The sequence below is a fragment of the Tachypleus tridentatus genome, chromosome 8 (genome assembly GCF_004210375.1).
Source record: "Tachypleus tridentatus isolate NWPU-2018 chromosome 8, ASM421037v1, whole genome shotgun sequence".
In the NCBI taxonomy this organism is placed as follows: Eukaryota; Metazoa; Arthropoda; class Merostomata; order Xiphosura; family Limulidae; genus Tachypleus; species Tachypleus tridentatus.
This window is the reverse complement of record NC_134832.1, coordinates 97,868,345-97,889,764: the sequence shown is the minus strand read 5'-3', so window position 1 is coordinate 97,889,764 and position 21,420 is coordinate 97,868,345. Positions and strand designations below refer to the sequence as shown.

Genomic DNA, 21,420 nt, shown 5'->3' with positions numbered 1-21,420 from the left:
AATAATTGGTAACTTTTGATGTGATGTTTGAAGAAGGGCGATCTACCGTCAAGATGACTTAGTGATAGTAAACATTAATATACTACTTGTATATAGAGTTAATTAAGGCATGAAGTCAAAAGCTGGCACGACCACTAGCGCTGTAGTATAGTAGCCACGTTATCTAAACCCAAACTAAATACATCCTCTTGCTCGCCTTTAGGCAATCTAAAAACTAAGCAACAGTTACCATGGTAACAGCAGATCACGCTTTCCGTAATTTAGTTCGCACCGAAGAAACAGAAAATCTTTGGAGGCTTCTTACTCGACGCTGTCCAGTTGAGGGATCGCGTTATCGGTTCTAGCCCGAACAATATAAATTCAGCGAATCTTGAGGTCCTTGGCATTTTGAGCATTGGTCTCTTTCGAAATAGCTCTCCAATCCTAGAAGCATGTTACGGGTGGCTGTAACGCTTTGCATTATTGCAGTTCTATTCACATGGCCCTCCTCAACGGCCTTTTATATTAAGGTGAGAACTTATTTGGTTTTTATTTATAAGCTCTGTTCACACAAATAAAAGTTTTAGCTCAGATCAGTCATTAGGATAAATTCAGTATTGTGTTTCTACGGGCTTGTTCTTCTTGTTTAACACTAAAAATGAAACATTTATTTTATTTTATGGAGAATAGAACACAGTAATATATAAACAATATCTGGATTCTGATTTATTATGCAAATTGTAGTTTCATTCTAATCATCTTTGGCTATCTTGACTAAAGACTTGATCTTCAAAAATATTTGTGATTATGAAAGACAAATAAAAAGCAGTTATGTTTTTCATTACTTCCTATACAGTCCTAACAAATATCATGTTAGACTAAATCATGTCACTGTTTTTTATATCTTCGCAATTGCAGTTAAGAGTTGACGCTTTGAGAAAACAACGAAGAATTTTTTCAAACATATTGGGATTTTTTCGCGTCTTTTCAAATCTGATTGAATAAAGTCTTTTCTTACTTAAAGCACAAAAACCGAACAAATTGTTTGTATATACAATTTGCACATTAACATGAGAGAACTTTGCTCCTCCAGTTAGCACCTCAATAGACTAACATTAGTAATACATTGCATTATAATACTGAGAATCAAGTTTTGTGTACATAGGATTTGTGAACATATAATAAAACACTTTCACCCGACAAAAAACCCCAAAAAAACACGATACTTGTAATACTTTGTAAAACTTAAAAATATGCTATTCAAAAGTTGTTATCTGTTGGTATATTTTAATTTTCTGTTTAAAACGTTTTAACGTGTATATGTTTTAATATACTATTATTAAACCTTTATTGCTTAATCTGATTTCCAGTTAAAATCCTTTTCCTAGTTTTGTATTGTTTTAGTTTCCAGATTGCTAAAACGTAACTGTTACAGTTTCTGATTTAAGTATACTTATTTTTATATTTTTAACCTTTAGAAAGATTATTCAAATAAATAATTTTACTAACTAAGGAATTCATGTGTGATTTTTTTATATTATCTACATGATATTAGTATTTCTTGTTAATACAAAAGTGCTTTATTAAATTACCACGTGAAATCAGAACTTATTCTTAAAGAAATGTGCTATATTACATTATCCATGTGTACTCAGCACTTCTTGGTTTCGAGGTTGTTACAGTTTCCTTCTATAGTTGTTGCACTTACACTTTTTCTAAAGTTTTATTTTATGTGTCATAGTGTAAAACACAGTGTGAAACGTGAAATTTGAAAACAAAAAAGTGATAATAGAGTTACATTAGACTACGTCTTCTATCATCCGCTCAGCTGGAGTCAAGTCATCACCAAAATGATTAACAGTTTGTGATATATTTTCGAAGTTATAATGTGTTGTACGATACTTGAAAAGTGTCTCATAATTGGACTTCACTTCCTATGTTAATAATTGTTTGACTATTTTTCAAAATCTTACTCAAGTCTGCCAATTATTAATTTTTAACTTCCGAGTAGAGGAAACCACGAACCTAGAGCGAAACCTGGCAATCAGTATAGCTAATTAAATATACGTTTTTTTTATGTTTCTACTTATAAAAAATAGAATGCATTGTTTCATCACTTCGGGACACTTTCCGTTAACGATATTTTCGTCCGTGAAAGAGAAATACTATTTATTGTACAAAGATAAAAGAAACTACAAATGAAACTGACAAAGTCATTATCCTGTTTGGATCTTTATCTAGTTAAAAAAAGGTTTTCCTTTTGTCTCTTTCGTTTTTTTCGAAATAGCAATAAATATTTTATAGAAACTGAGAGGTAAGTGAAGTAAGAAATTAAACAGCGTATTGCATTTCGTGAAACGTCAAAGTAATACCATGTTTCAATAATAAATATTGGAGATGGAAACTTAAATTAAAATTGCGTAAAAGAAACACTCTAGTTTTGAAAAAGATATGTTGTAAAGTAAGATTATTTCATGTTTTATCATCTGTTAGAGTTGAAACAGTGGGTTTCAAGGTTGCAGTGTTATGTTTGTTTGTTTTTTTAATTTCGCGCAAAGCTACTCAAGGGCTATCTACACTAGCCATCCCTAATTTGGCGGTGTAAGATTAGAGGGAAGACAGCTAGTCATCACCACCCACCGCCAACTCTTGGGCTACTCTTCTACCAACAAATAATGGGATTGACCGTAACATTATAACGCCCTCACGACTGAAAGGGCGAGCAGGTTTAGTGGTAACGGGGATTCGAGCCTGCGACCTTCAGAATACGAGTCGAACGCCTTAACCCACCTGGCCATGCTGGGCCTTTACAGCATGATATTATGATTATCATGTCAATAAACAATATACTCGTCAAATTTTATTTTTGCTTATTTTCATTGCAAGAGTAATTTCAAGTACATATAGGTACTTCCCGTTAGTAACACATGTATTATGTGACAAAAATTCCTTTGTGTGTTTTTCTTATAGCAAAGCCACAAATGGCTATCTGCTCAGCCCACCGAGGGGAATCGAACTGCTGATTTTAGTGTTGTAAATCCGGAGACATACCGCTGTACTAGCGGGGGACAACATAAATTCCTTTAACGTAGTTTTCTTTTAATTTGGAATAATTCAAAAGTTTCTTTCATCTGAGTTGTTTTTAATAATTGTACTTATATTACTTTTATTTTGAAAAGAGTAAACTAGATTACCGTCTTAGCGCTACGAATCCTTCCAGTGTCTCAGTGGTAAATCTGCGGGGACACTTCCCTAAAAAATGGTTCCGATACAGAGATGAGGATAGCAGAGAGCTCATTATATAGATTGACGCCGACAAACAAGCGAACAAAAGGAACCCTTGACCATGGCATCACGTTTTGTACATTATCCGTCTTCATGCGTTTTCTTATTTGCTTTGTTTAATTTCGTGCAAAGCCACTGAAGAAATACTTGCGCTAACTATTCTTAATTTTGAAGTGACAGAGTGAAGGGAAGGCAACAAGCCAACACTACCCAAAGTCGACTTATGAGCTATTATAATCGAACAGTAGTAATTGTATGTCACATTATACGGCTGGCTGAATGGCTATGCTCGTTCAGTGACAAGATTGGAATCCATGACCTGAGGAATACAAATAGAACGCGTTAACCACCTAGTCATTACCAGGATATAATTAGATTTTAAACAACATCTAACTTTTTCTATTAGTTGTTTATTTTTGCCATTTGCTGTTAAGAAATTTCATAAGCATACAGCGGAATACACGGACGATAAAACAGGTCCACCAATAAATTTATGGATGTAAACTAGCAACCTATATAAAGCAGATTATGTGTATGTTAACCATTTTCAAAAGTATTCAGAGGTTTAATTATTCAGACAAAGAGTTTTTCAAAGCTCATAACATGATAATGAATATCATTGTAAATCAATAGGTATTGTATGATACAGAGAAAGCCCAGTGTACTTGGTGTTTGATCTTATAGTATTAATTCTTCATAATTGTATTGTACATTCTTATCTTTGAACTACTATATCAAAAACGTTTAAGGTCACCTATCATTATAATATCCAATATAAACCACAGGTAAGTACCTTTCATTAGACACTGTAATTTATTCTTTAGTCTACTGATGGACAATGAAAACTATTTGTTCTGAATTCGAAGTAAATGTTTCCAGGTAATATGAACTTCATTTTAAACAAGAAATATTAGTAGATCTTTATATCTGTTTGTTTCTGAATTTCGTGCAAAGCTACCAAAGGGCTATCTGCGCCAGTTATCCCTAATTTAGTAATGTAAGACTAGAGTGAAGACATCTAGTCGTCACCACCCACGGCCAACTCTTGAGCTACTCCTTTACCGTCACATTATAACGCCTCCACGACTGAAAGGGCAAGAATGTTTGGTGTGATGGGGATTCGAACACGCGATCTTTAGATTACGAGTCGAGTTCCCTGACCACATTGCCATGCGGAGCCAAATCTTTCTATAATCAGCCATCATCGTTATTCCACGTATACCTATATAAAAATATCTCTACATGATCGAACTAAAAACAAGTACACTGTATCCTACAAATGAAAGAGTGAGATGAAAAATCTAATATTTCAGCGACATACAACCTGTTCATCTATTGTTAGTTCATCATCCGTTGAATGCTGGTTGTTTTAAACCACAAAGGGTATATTACCTATTTTTAGCTATTTTTATTTTACTCTACCAGTAAACAAGTGTCTTGGTATAAAATGTTCTAAGTGTTATTATTCGAATAATATATTCTTTCTCAGACAGAATAGCCATCTTGCGAATTGTCAGTTTAGTTTGTTTGTTTACGAGAGCTACGCACAGAACTACACAGAGCTCTGTCAATTACAGGTATCTAAACTTGTTTTCTAACAGTATGAGTCCGCAAACACACCGCTGTGTCATTGGTAGGCGTTAGTCTAGTCAAAATAATGTTTGGTTTTAATTGTATACCATTATCAACAAATTGATAAAATTCACTTTGTTCATATTACTAATTTATAATTCTAAAAACATGAACATACATGAATAAGCCAGCTCAAATATTTTAGTTGACAATTGTTGCATGACAATTCCTTTGGAATGTGTTTGGTTAGCATTTTTTTTACTAATCAAATGATACGTTTCTATGCTTTTAATGTTTGAATATTATGCATATTTTGCTATGTCTAAGCTTTCTTTCCAGAAAACGAAAATGCAAGCAAACTAGATACTATGAAACATAGAACTTTTGGTTGTTTGTCTGGTTTGTTTTAAATTCCACACAAAGCTACACGAACGAAGTCTGCTCTATTCATCCTTAATTTATCACTGATAGGCTAGAGAAAAGGTAGCTAATCAACACCATCCACCACCAACTCTTGGGCTACTTGTTTTTCAACGAATAGTAGAATTGGCCGTCGCTTTATAACGCCTTCACGGCTGAAAGAGAGAGCATGTTCGGTGACGGGAATACGAACCCGTAACCCTCAGATTGCGAGTCTAGCGCCCTAAAAATCACATAGATCTTCTAGAATGTTACTTCTAACAACAGATACAAACAAGTACAAAATAACGAGGACAAAGAACCACTTTGTAGAAATATCTGTATTGATGTGTGAGATGTTCTTGGAAGAGTATGTTATTATAAATGAGCTTCTACAAGTGTTATCTGTGGCAAAGTAAATATGTATATATTGATCATCGGAAATGGTATAAAGATATATAACATAACTTGGCAATTTTGCAGCAAATATGACGTGAAAGATGATCTCTAAATTCTTTATAGACGAACAATGAAAGAACACAAATGAAACCAGATGCAAAGTTTCAAATTTAAGTTGCTGTAGTCACAGTGATTGACACATGTTACTATCGCCCTCTACAAGTAAACAAAGTAATTATTAAGCTACTGTGTACAAAATCATTATGAGGCAAAATAAAGGTATCAAAACCAAAGTGACATGGGTTGATTATTATAGCATATATCATTTAAGATTACAGGATGGACATGTCTGAAGTCTCGCAAGCATTGAAAGAACTTGTTGTATCTACTTGTGTAGGAGGATGCGACAATGGGCACTTTTCATGTTTCAGAAATGACTTACAGTTCACTATTAGTTGCCAGTCTGTGAGCTGCTGCAACCCACGCATGAAAAGCAGTATACCTAGTAAATGTGAAAGGAAGTGTAGGAAGTAATAAAAGCAGTTTTATAAAAGCAATGTCACTGTGGCTGAATGAACTAGCTGGACAAACCAACTGACCGTACCCAATCGAGAATATATTAAACAGTTTCTATGGATTATTCTATCTGTTCGCTACTAAATAATAAACGCTCCAATTTTTAACACAACATTTTTTTTGTAAAATGTTTTGTTTGAATACATTTTGTATTAAATTAAATGAGTTATTAATACAATGAATCTATATAAATTTTTTGACAAATGAAATACTCACAAAAAATCATATGAGGATGTCGTTGATTTTCCTGAGAACAAATCTAAACAATACGCTATCTGAACATTGTATACCACCAGATAAAAGACTCCGGATTTTAGCGTTGTAAATCTCTAAGGGTACCGTTGATCCACCGGAGGGTTATAAAGAAGTTTAGATGCCTTGTTGACAATTATAAGGCTGTGGCATCATATGTTTGTTGTTTTCAATATGGGGAGATTGAATGTCTTGAAACATTTAAAAAATGTAATTGGAAATTCTTGAGAATGCACATCACAATGACTGAAACGCATTATATAAGTATTGATTTTTAACCCACAACAATAACTTCAGAAAATTAACTATTCAAAAACAAATGAATTTTTACTCCCAGAACCTTTTCTACCACCAGGAGGGACTACGATTTATCTCATGAACTAACTCGTTGAATTACACAGAACAACCTCTTGTTATAGTAGAGCCACATTTGGCCATCTACCATATTCACTAAAGGGAATTGAACCCCTGATCTTAGCGTTTTCGAGATATTTTATATTCTTTATAATATTATCACTTTATGAAATTTTCTTTTTCGAAATGAAAATTATTCCATAATAAACATCGACAACTATCGACTCAAAATGTTTCTACTTATCAAAATAATAATGCATCGTTTCTTCAGTTGAATTCCCTTGAGGTTCAGCCAACTTAGAAGATTTCGATTAGGTCTAATACTGTAACGGAAAACAACACCAAAAATAATAATAATAAAACTATTTGCGCATCTTATCAGTATAGTTTTGTGCTTCGTGTATTGTTGTATATTTAACCTAACTTACGTTTGTATTAATTATCAGGATATATTAAAATGTGCATAGGTAAAGATTAACTGATTTCAGTATGAAAGAACATTTTAATCAGAGAAAATCAGCGCATAGGTTAAATTCTGATGGGTTCTGAATACACTAGAAAGGTGCTCTTTCTTGTCTCTTTACCCATGTAGTTGTTAAGCCCTTCAATATAGAATGCTGAGATTCAGAACACTTAGAACATGAGAATTTGGTTTTTATTGTTTCTGTTGTCGTTGGAAAAAAAGATTGTCACTGTAGAAACAGTATAGTTTGAATCCCACGTGTTATGGGCAATTGTCACAAAAAATTAACTGATTGAACGCACTACTCGTAAGTAAGATAAGAAACATTTTTCAGTCCTTATGTATCAATTTTATCTGTGCTTCTTATGTTTTCGTGATTTAAATAGCTTATTGTGAAACAAGTCCTTATAATGTAGTTATATAAAGTAGAAACAATCCTTTGTTTTATGAGTACTAATTCATGTTACGTTTTGTAAAATGGACTCGGTTTTGAGAAATTTATTGAAACTAAAATAATTCGTAACAATTCGTTTCAGTATAATTAATTTTTTGTTGAGTTGGAGTGCAAATATTGTATATTTTTTAGTCAATGAAAATTAAAGGATCCTACACCATAAACGAAAATACCAAACAACACTCGTTTTAAATTATGTAACAAAACTGTCCTTAGTTGCTTATACAATTCAAACAGGTTAAAGACCCACAACTAACGCACATCAATTGAAAACCTTCATTATCAACGATGTTTTCGGCCGTAATCCAAATAATATCTCACAAGGTTCAATCAACTGAAGTGAATTAAATTAGTCCCAAAAACGTATATCAAGCTAACGATGCAAAACTATAATAAGAGTACGATAATCCAAAAACAAAATTAAAGAGAAGTAAATGTAAATATATTTAAAACACTTACGGTTATCTCATGCCAAATTACTCAGATTTTGCGCGTGCTTTTATTATCGTTGCCTAAATATGCTTAAAAAAGCGCTTTAGAAAAGCACTTTGCTTCACAATAAGAAGATCGTCGAATGCGTCATAAGACACTTCATGTGTTTGATAGTTTAAGTTTTTGAATTCAGGTTTCAAACTTACCTGAAATTTAATTAGAATTTGAGTGTAATGCATTTACTCGATTGACGACATGCTTTGATTATTAATGAACATACCAGAAATAAGAAGCTTTAATAACATATTCAACCACTGTAATTAACCTGACTGCTATCAGTCAGTATATACGTCGAGAGATATCAGTGACTTATTTTATTAGCAAACAAATTATGCGATTTCTGTATTTTTTTGATCGATAAAGTCATTTTATGTGAATAATGTCGCTACAAAACTTTTATTTAGTATTTTATTTAACTCAATCTTATTTCAAGTAGCAAACAGAATTTAAAAACAACAACACAACAAGACACTTTATGAATCGCTTTTTTATATTTGTGTTTATCTTTTCCACGACTTCACAATTTATGGGCCCTGCATGGCCAGGTGGTTAAGGCACTCGAATCGTAATTTGAGGATCGCGGGTACGAATCCCCGTCACTCTAAACATGCTCACCCTTTCAGTCGGGGGGTGTTATGATGTGCGGTCAATCCCACTACTCGTTGATAAAAGAGTAGACTGAGAGTTGGCGGTGGGTGGTGATGACTAGCTTCCTTCCATCTCGTCTTACACTGCTTGATTTGGGACGGCTAGCGCATCTAGCTATCGAGTAGCTTTGCGCGAAATTCAAAACAAACCGAACCAAACAAAGCTTTACCTTACATCCGAAACAAACAAACAAGGACCTGCTCTTTGCCTTACCTTTCTTTGTATATAAAATATATCACTTATTACGTATTTATAACTTCTTAACAAATTTGAGTAACGTCTTTTGTTAATTAACATACCTTAGGGTCGTACAAGTGAAACAGATTAGTGGTTTAAAGCTCGAACTCAATTATGATGTTGAATAGATTCATTCGATGTTCTTTTATGCAATAAAGTCACTTGACTTTTATAATTTGCAGCTCATATATCTTCTAGATCGACAAATATTACTGTAATGTTTGTAAGAAAAACTAAAGTCAATACATCTGAATAGAGTAATCATGTTTAATGTAATAAAAATAAGCTTTTCAAGTCAACCTATAAATATCATATTTCAACTACAAAGTACCTCTAAATAGGCTTAAATAGAATACTTTCTATACATAAATTCAGAAAAATAGTTTAAATTATAAAGCACTAGTCTAAAATACCCGAACTCTAACGCCAGGTTCAAAGCCCTCTCATGACTCACACAGGTCCCAAAGTACAGATGAAGTTCTTAATTCATTCCAAATTAGTTATACTGTTATCTTCAAAGGGGACATCTGTACCCGAAAACACAAAACGTTAGAATCCCAATATATATGCCAAGTTTGACTTTGTTATATTGTTTTTAACATCATGTTGATTGTGATTCAGGCAATGTTTGGGATCAGGAAAGGTCAGGTTCAGCGTATGCGAACTCTATCTTCAAAATGAGGATATGAAAGGTCTCAAATGTGAAAGTCTTTGGGTTCTGAGGAGATTATTTTATTGGTTTGGTATTTATCGGCGAAAAGCAATGTGGCTATTTGCGCCAAACAACAGTTATTGTAATAATAATAAAACAGATAAAGCCCTATATAAAGTAACAGTCAATTAAATTGAAAGCTAATTTTTTTTTCCAAAAATCAGGATAAAACTAAATCGAAGTGAGAAAACCAATGGTTTGTAACACGCTGAAAGTACATTCAAGCTGGACAGTTTCACCGTTATCAGTGTTACCGTCCAATATCAGGAGAAAACTCTTAGAAAAGACATGTGTGAAATGGAGCCTACGCTCACACTAGAAACGACGGTACGAAAATAAAACGTGACTTGAGTGTAACAAAGGCCACATTTTGGGGGTTCAGTCTCACAGAAAAGAAAACGATGGATTAAAAAGTTGTGACCCTGGGATCGTGCAAACTGATCCTGGATTCGAGTTTAATCATATTCATAGACTCTAATTATATTTAGATGACCTTATTGATGACTTTTATCCCTACTTTGTACTCTAAATAAGTAAGAATAATGAGCTACCCCTTATAAAGAAGGAATCCCCCAGGCTACCCTGAGTCTATCTGCTAGGTTCAATCCGGCAGTTTTCAAAACTAAAAGGAGTTCTCGGTCATACAAATTCATAAATATATAAAATTAATTAAATATAGAAGTGGATATTAGCCATTAAGAGGCGGTTTCATGAGAGGGCACTAGTTAATCTTAGGGGAGTTGTGCAAGCGAAGCTTCTTTCAATTTTGAAAGATTAAAAACTTTTCTAGAGACGTCCGCCAGGTGGTTAAGACACTATTGTTGTAATCTGAGGGTCGCTGGTTTGAAGAATCCCCGTCACACCAAACATGCTCGTTTTTTCAGCCGTGAGGGCGTTATAATTTACGGTCAATCCCACTATTTGTTGGTAAAAAGTAGCCCAAGAGTTGGCGGTGGGTGGTGATGATTAGCTGCCTTCCCTCTAATTTAGGGACGGCTAGCGCAGATAGCTTTCGTGTAGCTTTGGGCGAAATTGAAACAAACCAAACAAACTTTTCTGGAGAAGAACTCCAAGCAATAAATAATTATACCTTTAATAATTTATACTTCCATTATCAGCACTAAAAAAATAGGCTTATGTTTAACTCACTTTCAAGAACTTAGTCTGGAGTAGAGTATAACATTTAGAACTGAAAAGCTCTAAAAATAGCTCAAGTAGATATACATTTGCTCCAATGTTTCAGTAGAATACTCATAAAAAGAAAACTTAATACTAAAGAGAAAAAAGTATCTTTACTATTTATCTTATGTCTGTTAGGTCTACTTGGCTTCAGTCTCAGGTATCTTAAATGTGGCGAGAGAAGTTCTGAAATGTCTGTAGTTTAAAATAATTGTTTTGGAAGAAGTTGTTTTCAAACTGTTGCGTATAACCAAAACAAATAAGCGTAATGAAAAATCCCAACACATTTTGAAAACTTATATTCCGAGATGGATGAGTGTAAAATATACTGACGAAAATAAAGTAGATAAAGAAACTGAGTAAACCTTTATTACTTGTATTTTCCAAATAGAAACACTTGTCTCTACCCTTTTTATGTATTTACTTGTTTTAAGACGCAAAATTTTAAAGACAAAAATTAAAACTAAGTTCAGACTAGTATTTCATGTACATTTCTGCAAAGAACAAGGACTGACATTCTTCTATCGAAAAAAAAAATCATAAACTTCTAATTGTTTTGAAACAAAGTACCCACAGCAGATGGAGATGACAAAGCACTTTGAGGGGTCTTAATATATTTCACGACATTTATCTGCATAGGAAATGAGTTTCAACATGCGGTTTTATCTCTTTTGTTATGAAATATTGATCGAGCGATACTTAAATACTATGAACAAGTTCATTAATTGTGAAGATAATTCTTGGCATACACAAAATGTATGGTTACGAAAACAAATGCTGAACTGAATGTTCTGAATAAATCATGTAGAAGTTATTGTTTCCATGGTAATATAAATAATGCACAACTACTTTGTATGTAACAGAAACCAGAATTTAATATAAAACTGGGAAGATATTTTTATCACGTTGAACATTTTTGCACCAAAAATATCATGTGCAAAATTAGTGTGATAGTTTTACTTGCAGCTATAGGGAATACATTTACTCACTGTATCAAAAGAAAAATAAGTAATCAAGTTAACGACATAAATCTCTCATAACACATCATTGGAGCATTTTCGTAATACGTTGACTATACCAGAATTTTTTGTCAAAGTTTGTTTATTAATGGCTTCTTAGAGAAATCAATGTAACAAAGCATTAGTCTTAAGTTAAAAATGCTATAAAACACATATTTTCCCGCGGTTAAGCTCTTGGATTAATAAATGTTGTTATCATTAGCTGATGGTGTTTTCTTGATTATGTCGTGTTAAATTATATTTATAAATCACGCACAGAGACATATACACACACATACAGCTGTTCTAATTTACATTATACTAACTGACGTACCCGTTAAACCCAGAAAGGTCAATATAATGGAGATCAGATTCATTCACCGATTCCACTTTCTTTCTTCACGTGATATCCTAAGGGTACATAATAGGTTTGGTGACAAGGGTTTCAGCGGTTCATTATTTATAGATGGACACACACAGACACAACCTTTTGTCGAACAATGATTTAGATTACGTATGCCAGCATGATAATAGGTAATACATATACAAGGTTTACATTATCCTTATTTTGTCCTATTTGGTAAAATAATTCGAGACTTAAACGTGCTAGTCTTCAGCTTCAGTTGTGAACGGAATTTGCGATGGACAGATTATAATATGAATAAATAAAAAACAAACTGTTCTCTTTAAAATGTTGTAATTTAATGCTTTTTATAGTTGCGAGTTTATTTCAAAATTCAGGTAGATAATTATCTAAGTGACATGAATGATGGTCAAACCATCAGGTCACTTATTCTTTTTGTGGAAAACCACAGTTATGAAACTTTGTAAATTACTGTACTTTAGATATTAAAAGTGTAAATGTCAAGATCACACGTTTAAATATGGAAATGTAAAGAGTGAACTATCAAGTTTAACCTGTTATGTGTAGAGAAATACAAATTCAACGTGATTTGTTTGTTTATTTGTTTATGAATTTCGCGCAAAGCTACACGAGGGCTATCTTTCCTAGCCATTCCTAATTTAGCAGTGTAAAACTAGAGGGAAAGCTGCTAGTCATCACCCCCCCCCAACTATTGGGCTACTCTTTTACCAACGAATAACGGGATTGACTGTGACATTATAGCACCCCCACTGCTGAAAGAGCGAACATGTTTGTTGTGACAGGGATTCGAATCCGCGACTTTCAAATTACAAGTCGAGTACTCGAGCTACCTGGTCATGCCAGACCCAACGTGATTAAACACTCGAGAGCTTATAAAGTTACAATTTGAGGCTACATCATTACGGTTGACACGGCACAGATAACCCATTATTTAGGTTTGTGCTTAACAAAAAACAAACATCAAACATCAAAATACTTAATTTCCATAACAAATATCAGGAGGTTCTAAAATATTTTACACATCTATTTAAAAATAGATGCTTCCACGTAACATCGAATCTTCACAAAGCACAAATATTATATATTATAAAACTTTCAGTTAATGCTCTATCGACTTCGAAAACCTGACCTTAACTTTCAGCCAAATGAAGTGTAAAATTTGTTCTATGTACATACATGGAAGTTAAATAATGCTTTATATAATGCTACGCTAACAAAGCGGACGTCATGAACGTAATTTTCAATGTAAACGGTTGATTAGATAATAAAAGAACAGTAACGGCCTGAACTTGAAATTGCTTGTGTTGTGCAGAAAATGAAAATAAACTTTAAAGTAATTACACAAGGAAGTAATTACAATGTTTTTCGAGATAGAAAGGAAAACGACTAAGTAAAATAGCAATCACCAATAGCGAGTGAAGTCATTATAAGGTAAGATAGGAACAAAACACAATTTCCAGTTGTTTTACTGACTTATTGAAATTACTGCTTTTTGAATAGAATGAAATCTACAGCAGGATTTCAACTAATGTTTTTTTTTATCGTTATTGCAAAGCTTTCTTAGATGTTTCAAGTAATTATGTCAGCTTATTCATTGCAGGCCTTCCTGATTTATAAGACAATTATTTCCTGCAGTTCTTTTGTAAGCGGTACCTTTACTAATTTCATCAGTATTATTCCCAGCCACTAATCACCATCACCAGACCAGAAGACACTGAACTTCCTGTTTGATTGTAACGACCTTACGTCTACGGAACAATTAAAACGCCGTACAGATTGTTCGCCTATTACAACGTCTTGTTATTGCTATGCTACTATAACACAAACACACATTAGATATATAGCTTTCTATGGATGTAGTAAGTGAATTTATCTCCGAGTCAACAAACCCTAGACTAATATAACGTATTAGTTATCTCGTTATGGGTTTCTTTATACAGTTGCTTGTGGAGAGAATTATGATATTAAATAGGCTTTGGTTGAACCTTCGATAACTGCATTGTTAATATAAATGGTTGTGCAGTCTGGTGTATAATATGTATATATATTATTACTATTGAAATACTTTAACCTGCTATTATTATTACTAATGGTTATTACATTACATATATCGCGTTTGTGTGCGTGTTTTCATATAGCGCAGCCACAAAGGGCTATCTGCTCAGCCCACCGACGGGAATCGAACCGCTGATTGTAGCGTTGTAAATCCGGAGACATACCGCTGTACTACCGGGGGACTACGTATATGGCCCACAGCTGTATATTTTTTCTGACAAAATAATCAATATACGTCTGTAACTTGTTAATATTACACTTAACATTTAGTTGAGAAGACAGTCACATTAAATATAACAATACATATCTTACCAATAAATGTGTTTTACTTTTACATAAATACAAAACAATTCAAGTAGGAAATAATTTCTTAATATATAAATCAGAATACTTATATTACAGACAAAAGTAGTATCGTGTTATGCTAATAAAACTTGATAGTATTACGAGCACAGTCTCTTGGTGGGCGAGTGAAGAATTCAGTTTCGATTCCCCGAGATGGACACAGATGAAAGCCCAATATGTATTTACTCTAAACCTGTTGAGAGTAAGTACGTACTTACTCAACCTTGAGTAAGAATACTCGATTGTAACCCCAGTGAGTTATTAAAGTGAGTGTATATGTAGACACACTCCTGGCTACCATTTTAATTCTTGAGACATCTTCATTCTGTATTTTAAACGATAAAAAATGTGTGAAAACATTTTAATGTTCAACGTGTCACTTCTATTGTTTCATCACGATCTCAGGAATGCGACCGAATTCACATCAAACACAATAACTTATAAAATTAAGAAACGGTGTATACAGAGTTGTGAAAGTATTGTCAAAAACCACTCTAAAGAGAAGCATTTTATCTGAAAATTGATATAAACGAAAACTCTAATAATAAAATAATGATTACACAATATATATACATCAAGTATGGTAGTTGGTAATGTGTCTTGCTAGAATGTTGCTTACAACGTGTAACTTAATTATTCCTTGAAACTAGGAATATTTTAAGATTCATAATTCGAACTGCATTGTATATAATGTTTTTGTATAACATTTTTCGTTTAAAATACATCTACAAAATAAGCACTTTCTTCTGTGTAATGATGGATATTCAGAAACTGAATGTACAAATTAAAATTTTATACCTCTCAAGAGTTTCAATAATTTCTATGGGGCAATCAGATTAGTTAAGAACTTCGAAGATTCGATGATTTGTCTTCCATTTAACAATAATTTGTGTGGGACAATCAGATTAGTTAAGAACTTTGAAGATTCGATTAGGTGTCTTCCAATTAACAATAATTTGTATGGGACAATCAGATTAGTTAATCATTTCGAAGATTCGATTAGATATCTACCATTTAGCAATAATTTGTATTGGGCAATAACTTTAGCTGATAACTGAATATTTCATTAGATGCCTTCTATTTATCAATAATTTGTATGGGGTAATCAGATTAGTTAATAACTTTAAAGATTTTAAACTGACTCCATGTTTATTTCTATATTCAACATGCTGTTAGTAAAGCTTATTTTTGTCTTACACGTATCAAAATATTACTCTAAGTAATTTTGTCGACCTGCCTTTGTCATTCAAAAGTCAAGTTGTAGTATTTCTATCTCATTTCTTGGTCTCACTTGTGTTGTAGAAGCTTTTAAATTGATGTAGGTTAAGTTGGGTTTTATATGACTATGAAACTTTAAAATATCTTTATCTACTTCTTTCTGTTAATTGTAAAGTTGTATTATAACTAGAATTATTTCTGAACGGACCGGGTGCCGACCAAAGATTAACGTTCTTAGAATGTAAATAAAAGGGTTTAAATTTGTGTCCAGTTACCGCGTTTATGCGCTACGTACTTCGAGTCTGTAGAAGCGCTGTAAAAGTAAAGCTCAAATCCTACTATTCGGTAGATACGAGCAGCCCCTAGAAATATCTGTGGATACTGTGGATTAACTAGTTCCCTTATCTTTAATCTGTAAATTGCGAACGGCTATATGCAGCTAGCCCAGACGTAGCTTTGCCCGAAACTCTAAAACAGATTAAATGCATTGTATGTTTCCTATTCAATACACATTATTGAATTACGTTAGTGCTTAACTTGTCATTGTTTGCTCACCATATTTTAATTTAATGGATCTTCAGTATCATCTTCAATAACCTGTATTAAATTAGTGTAGGTAGATATGTATGTAATACACTTATATTACTGTTTTCGTTGAATTTTTACATATTTTGTTATTACAATGCATCTGTTTAAGCTACATTTTCAACAAGACCTTTTCTGGAAACAATTTCTAAGGATTTCGGGCCGGCATGGCCAGGTGGGTTAAGGCGTTGGCCTCGTAATCTGAGGATCGCGGGTTCGAATCCCCATTGCACCAAACGTTCTCGCCCTTTCAGCCGTGGGGGCGTTATAATGTGACGATCAGTTTCACTATTCGTTGGTAAAAGAGTAGCCCAAGAGTTGGCGGTGGGTGGTGATGACTAGCTGCCTTCCCTCTAGTCTTACACCACTAAATTAGGGACGGCTAGCGCAGGTGGCCCTCGTGTAGCTTTGCGCGAGATTCAAAAACAAACATTCAATTTTATTTTCTGAAAAAGTCCTAAAATGGATGGCTGTTTAGAATAGTGAAATCTGTATGTCCAGCCACGAACTGTTAGTAAACGCAACCATGAAGTCTGTTATCTCTGGTTTATTGAACTGGTAGTCTGGTAGAAGGACAGAGATGCGCAAATGTTGTTTGGCTCTTTCTTATTGACTAGATACAGAAATTATATCAATTTAGCCAAATAATCAAATTTTGGGACCTTGTATTAAAGCTCATACAAAACTAATTCAGCAAGATGCAAATATTATGGATGAGTCAATTTGTCCATCATCTGATAGCATTTACAAGCAACCAACCCTATGAAGAAAAAGTAGTTATAATAATTTAGCTTTGTTTCATTGTTATTTACGTAACTAGTTTTTTTTATTTACCTGTAGATCAAAGTGCTTCAGTTCCCTGAAAACACTCTGTTAAACTCTTGTTTCTTGATCAATTCACCTCAGTAATGTTGGACATAACCCTAGAACCACCTTTACAGATGCAATATACCTTGAATAATATTTTACATTTAAGGACATTAGATTAGTTTGTCTGCAGCTCTGAGTCACAGGCAAAACTGTAAAAGTGAAACATACTACAAAAAGGACGATAAAGTGTAAATGTTTTCCATCACATGCTTATAAGTTCTTTATTAAGTTCTGGTCACCCATGTGTAAAAATAACATTTTGGATTAAATTACATCCTATTTGTTATCTGCCAGATATTACCGCTCATCAGATTCCAATGTTAAGTTGGATTTATAGTGTCTTAAAGCCAGTAAGAACGCTATACGTATGCATAACAAGGTATTCAGATCTATGTAGACTTTTTAAGATGGTCAAACAACGGAAATAGTTAAGTCCAACTAAAGTGTCTGTTTGTGGTACAAGCACAAAACTCCACAATGCTCTGCCCACCACGGGTATCGAAACCTGGTTTCTAGAGTTATTAGTCTACAGATATACCGATGTGTCACGGGTGAGGGGGCTAACAAAAGTGATAATTTCCTTCCCAACCTTGGACGGTTTTCTTCTTATTCTTTTTTATCTGTTTTTCCAATCTTTTGTCACTGCGCATGTGTTCTGATGTAGAACGAAAGAGGTAGAGTTATTTCATGTCCTATGATAGTCTTTGTTTTTTAATTAAACTTAAATAACGTTTAATTTTCTATCTCAAACTAATTAACTATTGATGAATTTCGAATACGTTAACTTAATTTCTATTTATTTAATTCTTAAATAATATTTGATTACTTGACTTTTCTATAAATTTTAGCGAAGTCCTGAACAGAAGCATATCTGTAGTCGAACAACGCCATGTGGATGGGGAGTCTACTCCCACGACAGCCGCTTAGTGCAGCAGTACATGAGAAGTCCGTAAGTGTTTCAAGATGTGTTTATGTATTGTAGTCACTACTGGTCATTTCAATAGCTGTTCATAAACACTTTAGAGACACAGTAACGAATTCTAACAAAATTTAATAAAATAATGAAATAAAGTATGAAGTGAAATTCAAATTAAAGTTAGGTGAAAATAAATAAACATGTTTATATTTTAGGGTTACACCTTGCAGAAACTCAGTGTTTACCCACAGCTTATCCAGTTATTTTGTATGCTATTGTTTTTATAATTCTCTTTAGAGTGTATGTTTGTGTTTTTCTTATAGCAAAGCCACATCGGGCTATCCGCGGAGCCCACAGAGGGTAGTCGAACCCCTGATTTTAGCGTTGTAATTCTCTTTAGACAGTCTTACCTTTTAATATTTGTATGATACGTACTAATGGCATAAACTTGTAAACTTAGTTAATAAATTTAAGGTAATTGTCCTCTTGGGCTTTTAATAAAATTAGAAAGGTGAAGCGGTTTGTTTGTTTGTTTTGAATATCGCGCAAAGCTACTCGAGGGCTATCAGCGCAAGCCGTCCCAAATTTAGCAGTGTAAGACTAGAGGGAAGGCAGCTAGTCGTCACTACCCACCGCCAATTCTTGGGCTACTATTTTACCAACGAATAATGGAAATGACCGTCACATTATAACGCCCCCAGGGCGAGCATGTTTGGTGCGACCGGGATTCAAACCCGCGAACCTCAGATTACGAGTCGAACGCCTTAACCCACCTGGCCGTGCCGGGCCCTGGTGAAGCGGTTAGATTGATATACTTTTTTAGTTGCGTATTTTATTGAATCATGTGCTAAAATGTCTCTGTTGACACTCTATTTTTAAATATAGTTTTAAATTAGGATGGCACATTTTAGAATTTCAATCATCCATAACAGCAAAAAATATACGAAATTCCCTATTTCATTATTATAATTTTTAATTATATGGTTATCTTTATAAATATAAAGTGCAAAAGATAGATGCGTGTCCGTCTGTTTGTCCGTAATTTAACTGCTTATTGGTCGCTGAGCCAATTTCAATAAAACTTTGCAGGGTGATAATTTGCAAGTAGCGTAATGTTATTGAGGATTCAGAACCATTCTATGTCATTATTACAGTTATTTAGCATGCACTATATTTGACATAGGTTACCGTTAACTACATTTATAGATGGTGCCACGGTCTTATACGAAAAAGAACTTTATTAATTTTTTATGTAACTCAATATAATCAAAGTGTGGTGGGGTGGCTGACAAACTTCTTATATATACCTAAGGAACTAAGCTAGAACTTTCTATGGAGGAATCCAATGAAAAAATGGCCGCCACTTTTGAAATAATACATATAAGCTCAGTTGAAGTTTCTACTCCAACAACCATTATGAGCTTGTGACATTTTAATTTCGGCTTATAAGACACTTTTGTGGTCAAGCACCGTCTATTAATTAATCACGTGAAACACTCTAGAAGGACATTTAGAGTTGGGTGTTGAAAGAAAGCACCTCTATAGCCACTCTTTGGTTCCTCTTCATACAAAATTCCCCTGACCATCGCACAGTGCATATATATCGAATTCTTAAGGCTTATACAAAACATTTGTTGAGGTAACAATGACTACTCTAATAATAGGTTATGTTATAAATTTATTATTTATCAAATCTCACTTATTGTAAACTTAGCTTCTTCCAGAAAGAAACGCAAGACAATGTGGAATAGTTTAATATTTTTAATTATGATCTCTAATGACAACTAAATTACTACCTTTTGCTGATATATTATAATGCAGGTTAATTTACAAAAAGGGCAATAAAAACAAAGATATAAAAAATTCCAAAGCTTTGCTATTGGTAACAACTGGGTATTTTGAACTTCTAGAATGTTGTTTTACTTGTTGGTAAGGGATAGAATTTGGTTAACATCTTACAATATTCTAATTCAAATATAATATGCTTCCTGAACGGTAATCTATTTAAATTATTAAAATGAAAATATCAATAAGTTTTGGTATAATGTGTATAGTACACAGTCTAGACACCCAGTTTTTGAAATGTGTTTTTATTATTCATACTCGCTTTTCACAAAATACAAAATTTGAATTCATTATTTAATTTATGTTTATATGTTTTTCTGAACTATAGACTTTTCTTTTTGTATCTTCCACAGATGCTTCTGTCCGAGTGGAACACGATGCGTGAGGACAAATGATGCATTGATTATTTATTCTTTCGTCTACCATTGTCGTCCTTACTCAAGACCTGCTGAACACGTATGGCCAGAATACGAATAGTAACCTAACGTTTAAACCCAAAGATACGAAAAAACAAGAACACAAAAAGATGATTCCTTTGGAAGAAATTTAGTTGTGATCCTGTTGTTCTGAGTTTTAATCTAACGTTCTTTACTTATATATTATGTAGCATAATATATCGTTGTATATAATGAATTTATTCCTTGTTTGTATATTTATGTTTATTTTCATTTTAGTTTCAATTTTCTTTATTCATTATTTGTTCCACTGGCAAGTATTTATTATTGTAAGATTGGCATGCGATATCATGTGACATTTACTTCTAATTTCATTAAAGCATTACAGAAATAACTGAACGATTGTGGTGACTTTTAATTTTATACACTTGTTATAAAATATTACCTTATCTAGAATAATCTGAATAACAACATTGTGTTAAATGTGTTTAATTGAATAACAACATTGTGTTAAATGTGTTTAATTTTGAGTTTTTTGAGATTTATACAGAGCAAAACGTAGATATATATTCATATACAGACGAAGCACGAAAATATATGTTCCTGTACACAAAAGTAGGACATTTTTATTTCAACCAACACTTAAAAATAACTTGTTATTTTAGTAAAGTTACAACGTTTCTTGTGTTGTCAAAAATCAAGTCAGAATTAATTTTCTCATGAAAAATGTAACTTATTCCTTATTCCTACTTATTCCTACAAAAGTTCTAAGAAAAACAAACAATAATGCTTCACAAGGATATATAC

At 33.2% G+C, this 21,420-nt stretch overlaps 1 protein-coding gene across 1 annotated transcript; it reads left to right on the top strand.

The window, feature by feature from the left end:
* Nucleotides 1–303: 303 nt before the first annotated feature.
* LOC143224229 (uncharacterized) lies at nucleotides 304–21,007 on the top strand. The gene is made up of 3 exons (XM_076452650.1): nucleotides 304–509; nucleotides 18,306–18,406; nucleotides 20,572–21,007. The coding sequence occupies exons 1-3, from the start codon at nucleotides 432–434 to the stop codon at nucleotides 20,693–20,695; spliced, it is 303 nt and encodes a 100-aa protein (XP_076308765.1). The 5' UTR covers nucleotides 304–431; the 3' UTR covers nucleotides 20,696–21,007.
* The last annotated feature ends 413 nt before the right edge of the window (nucleotides 21,008–21,420 follow it).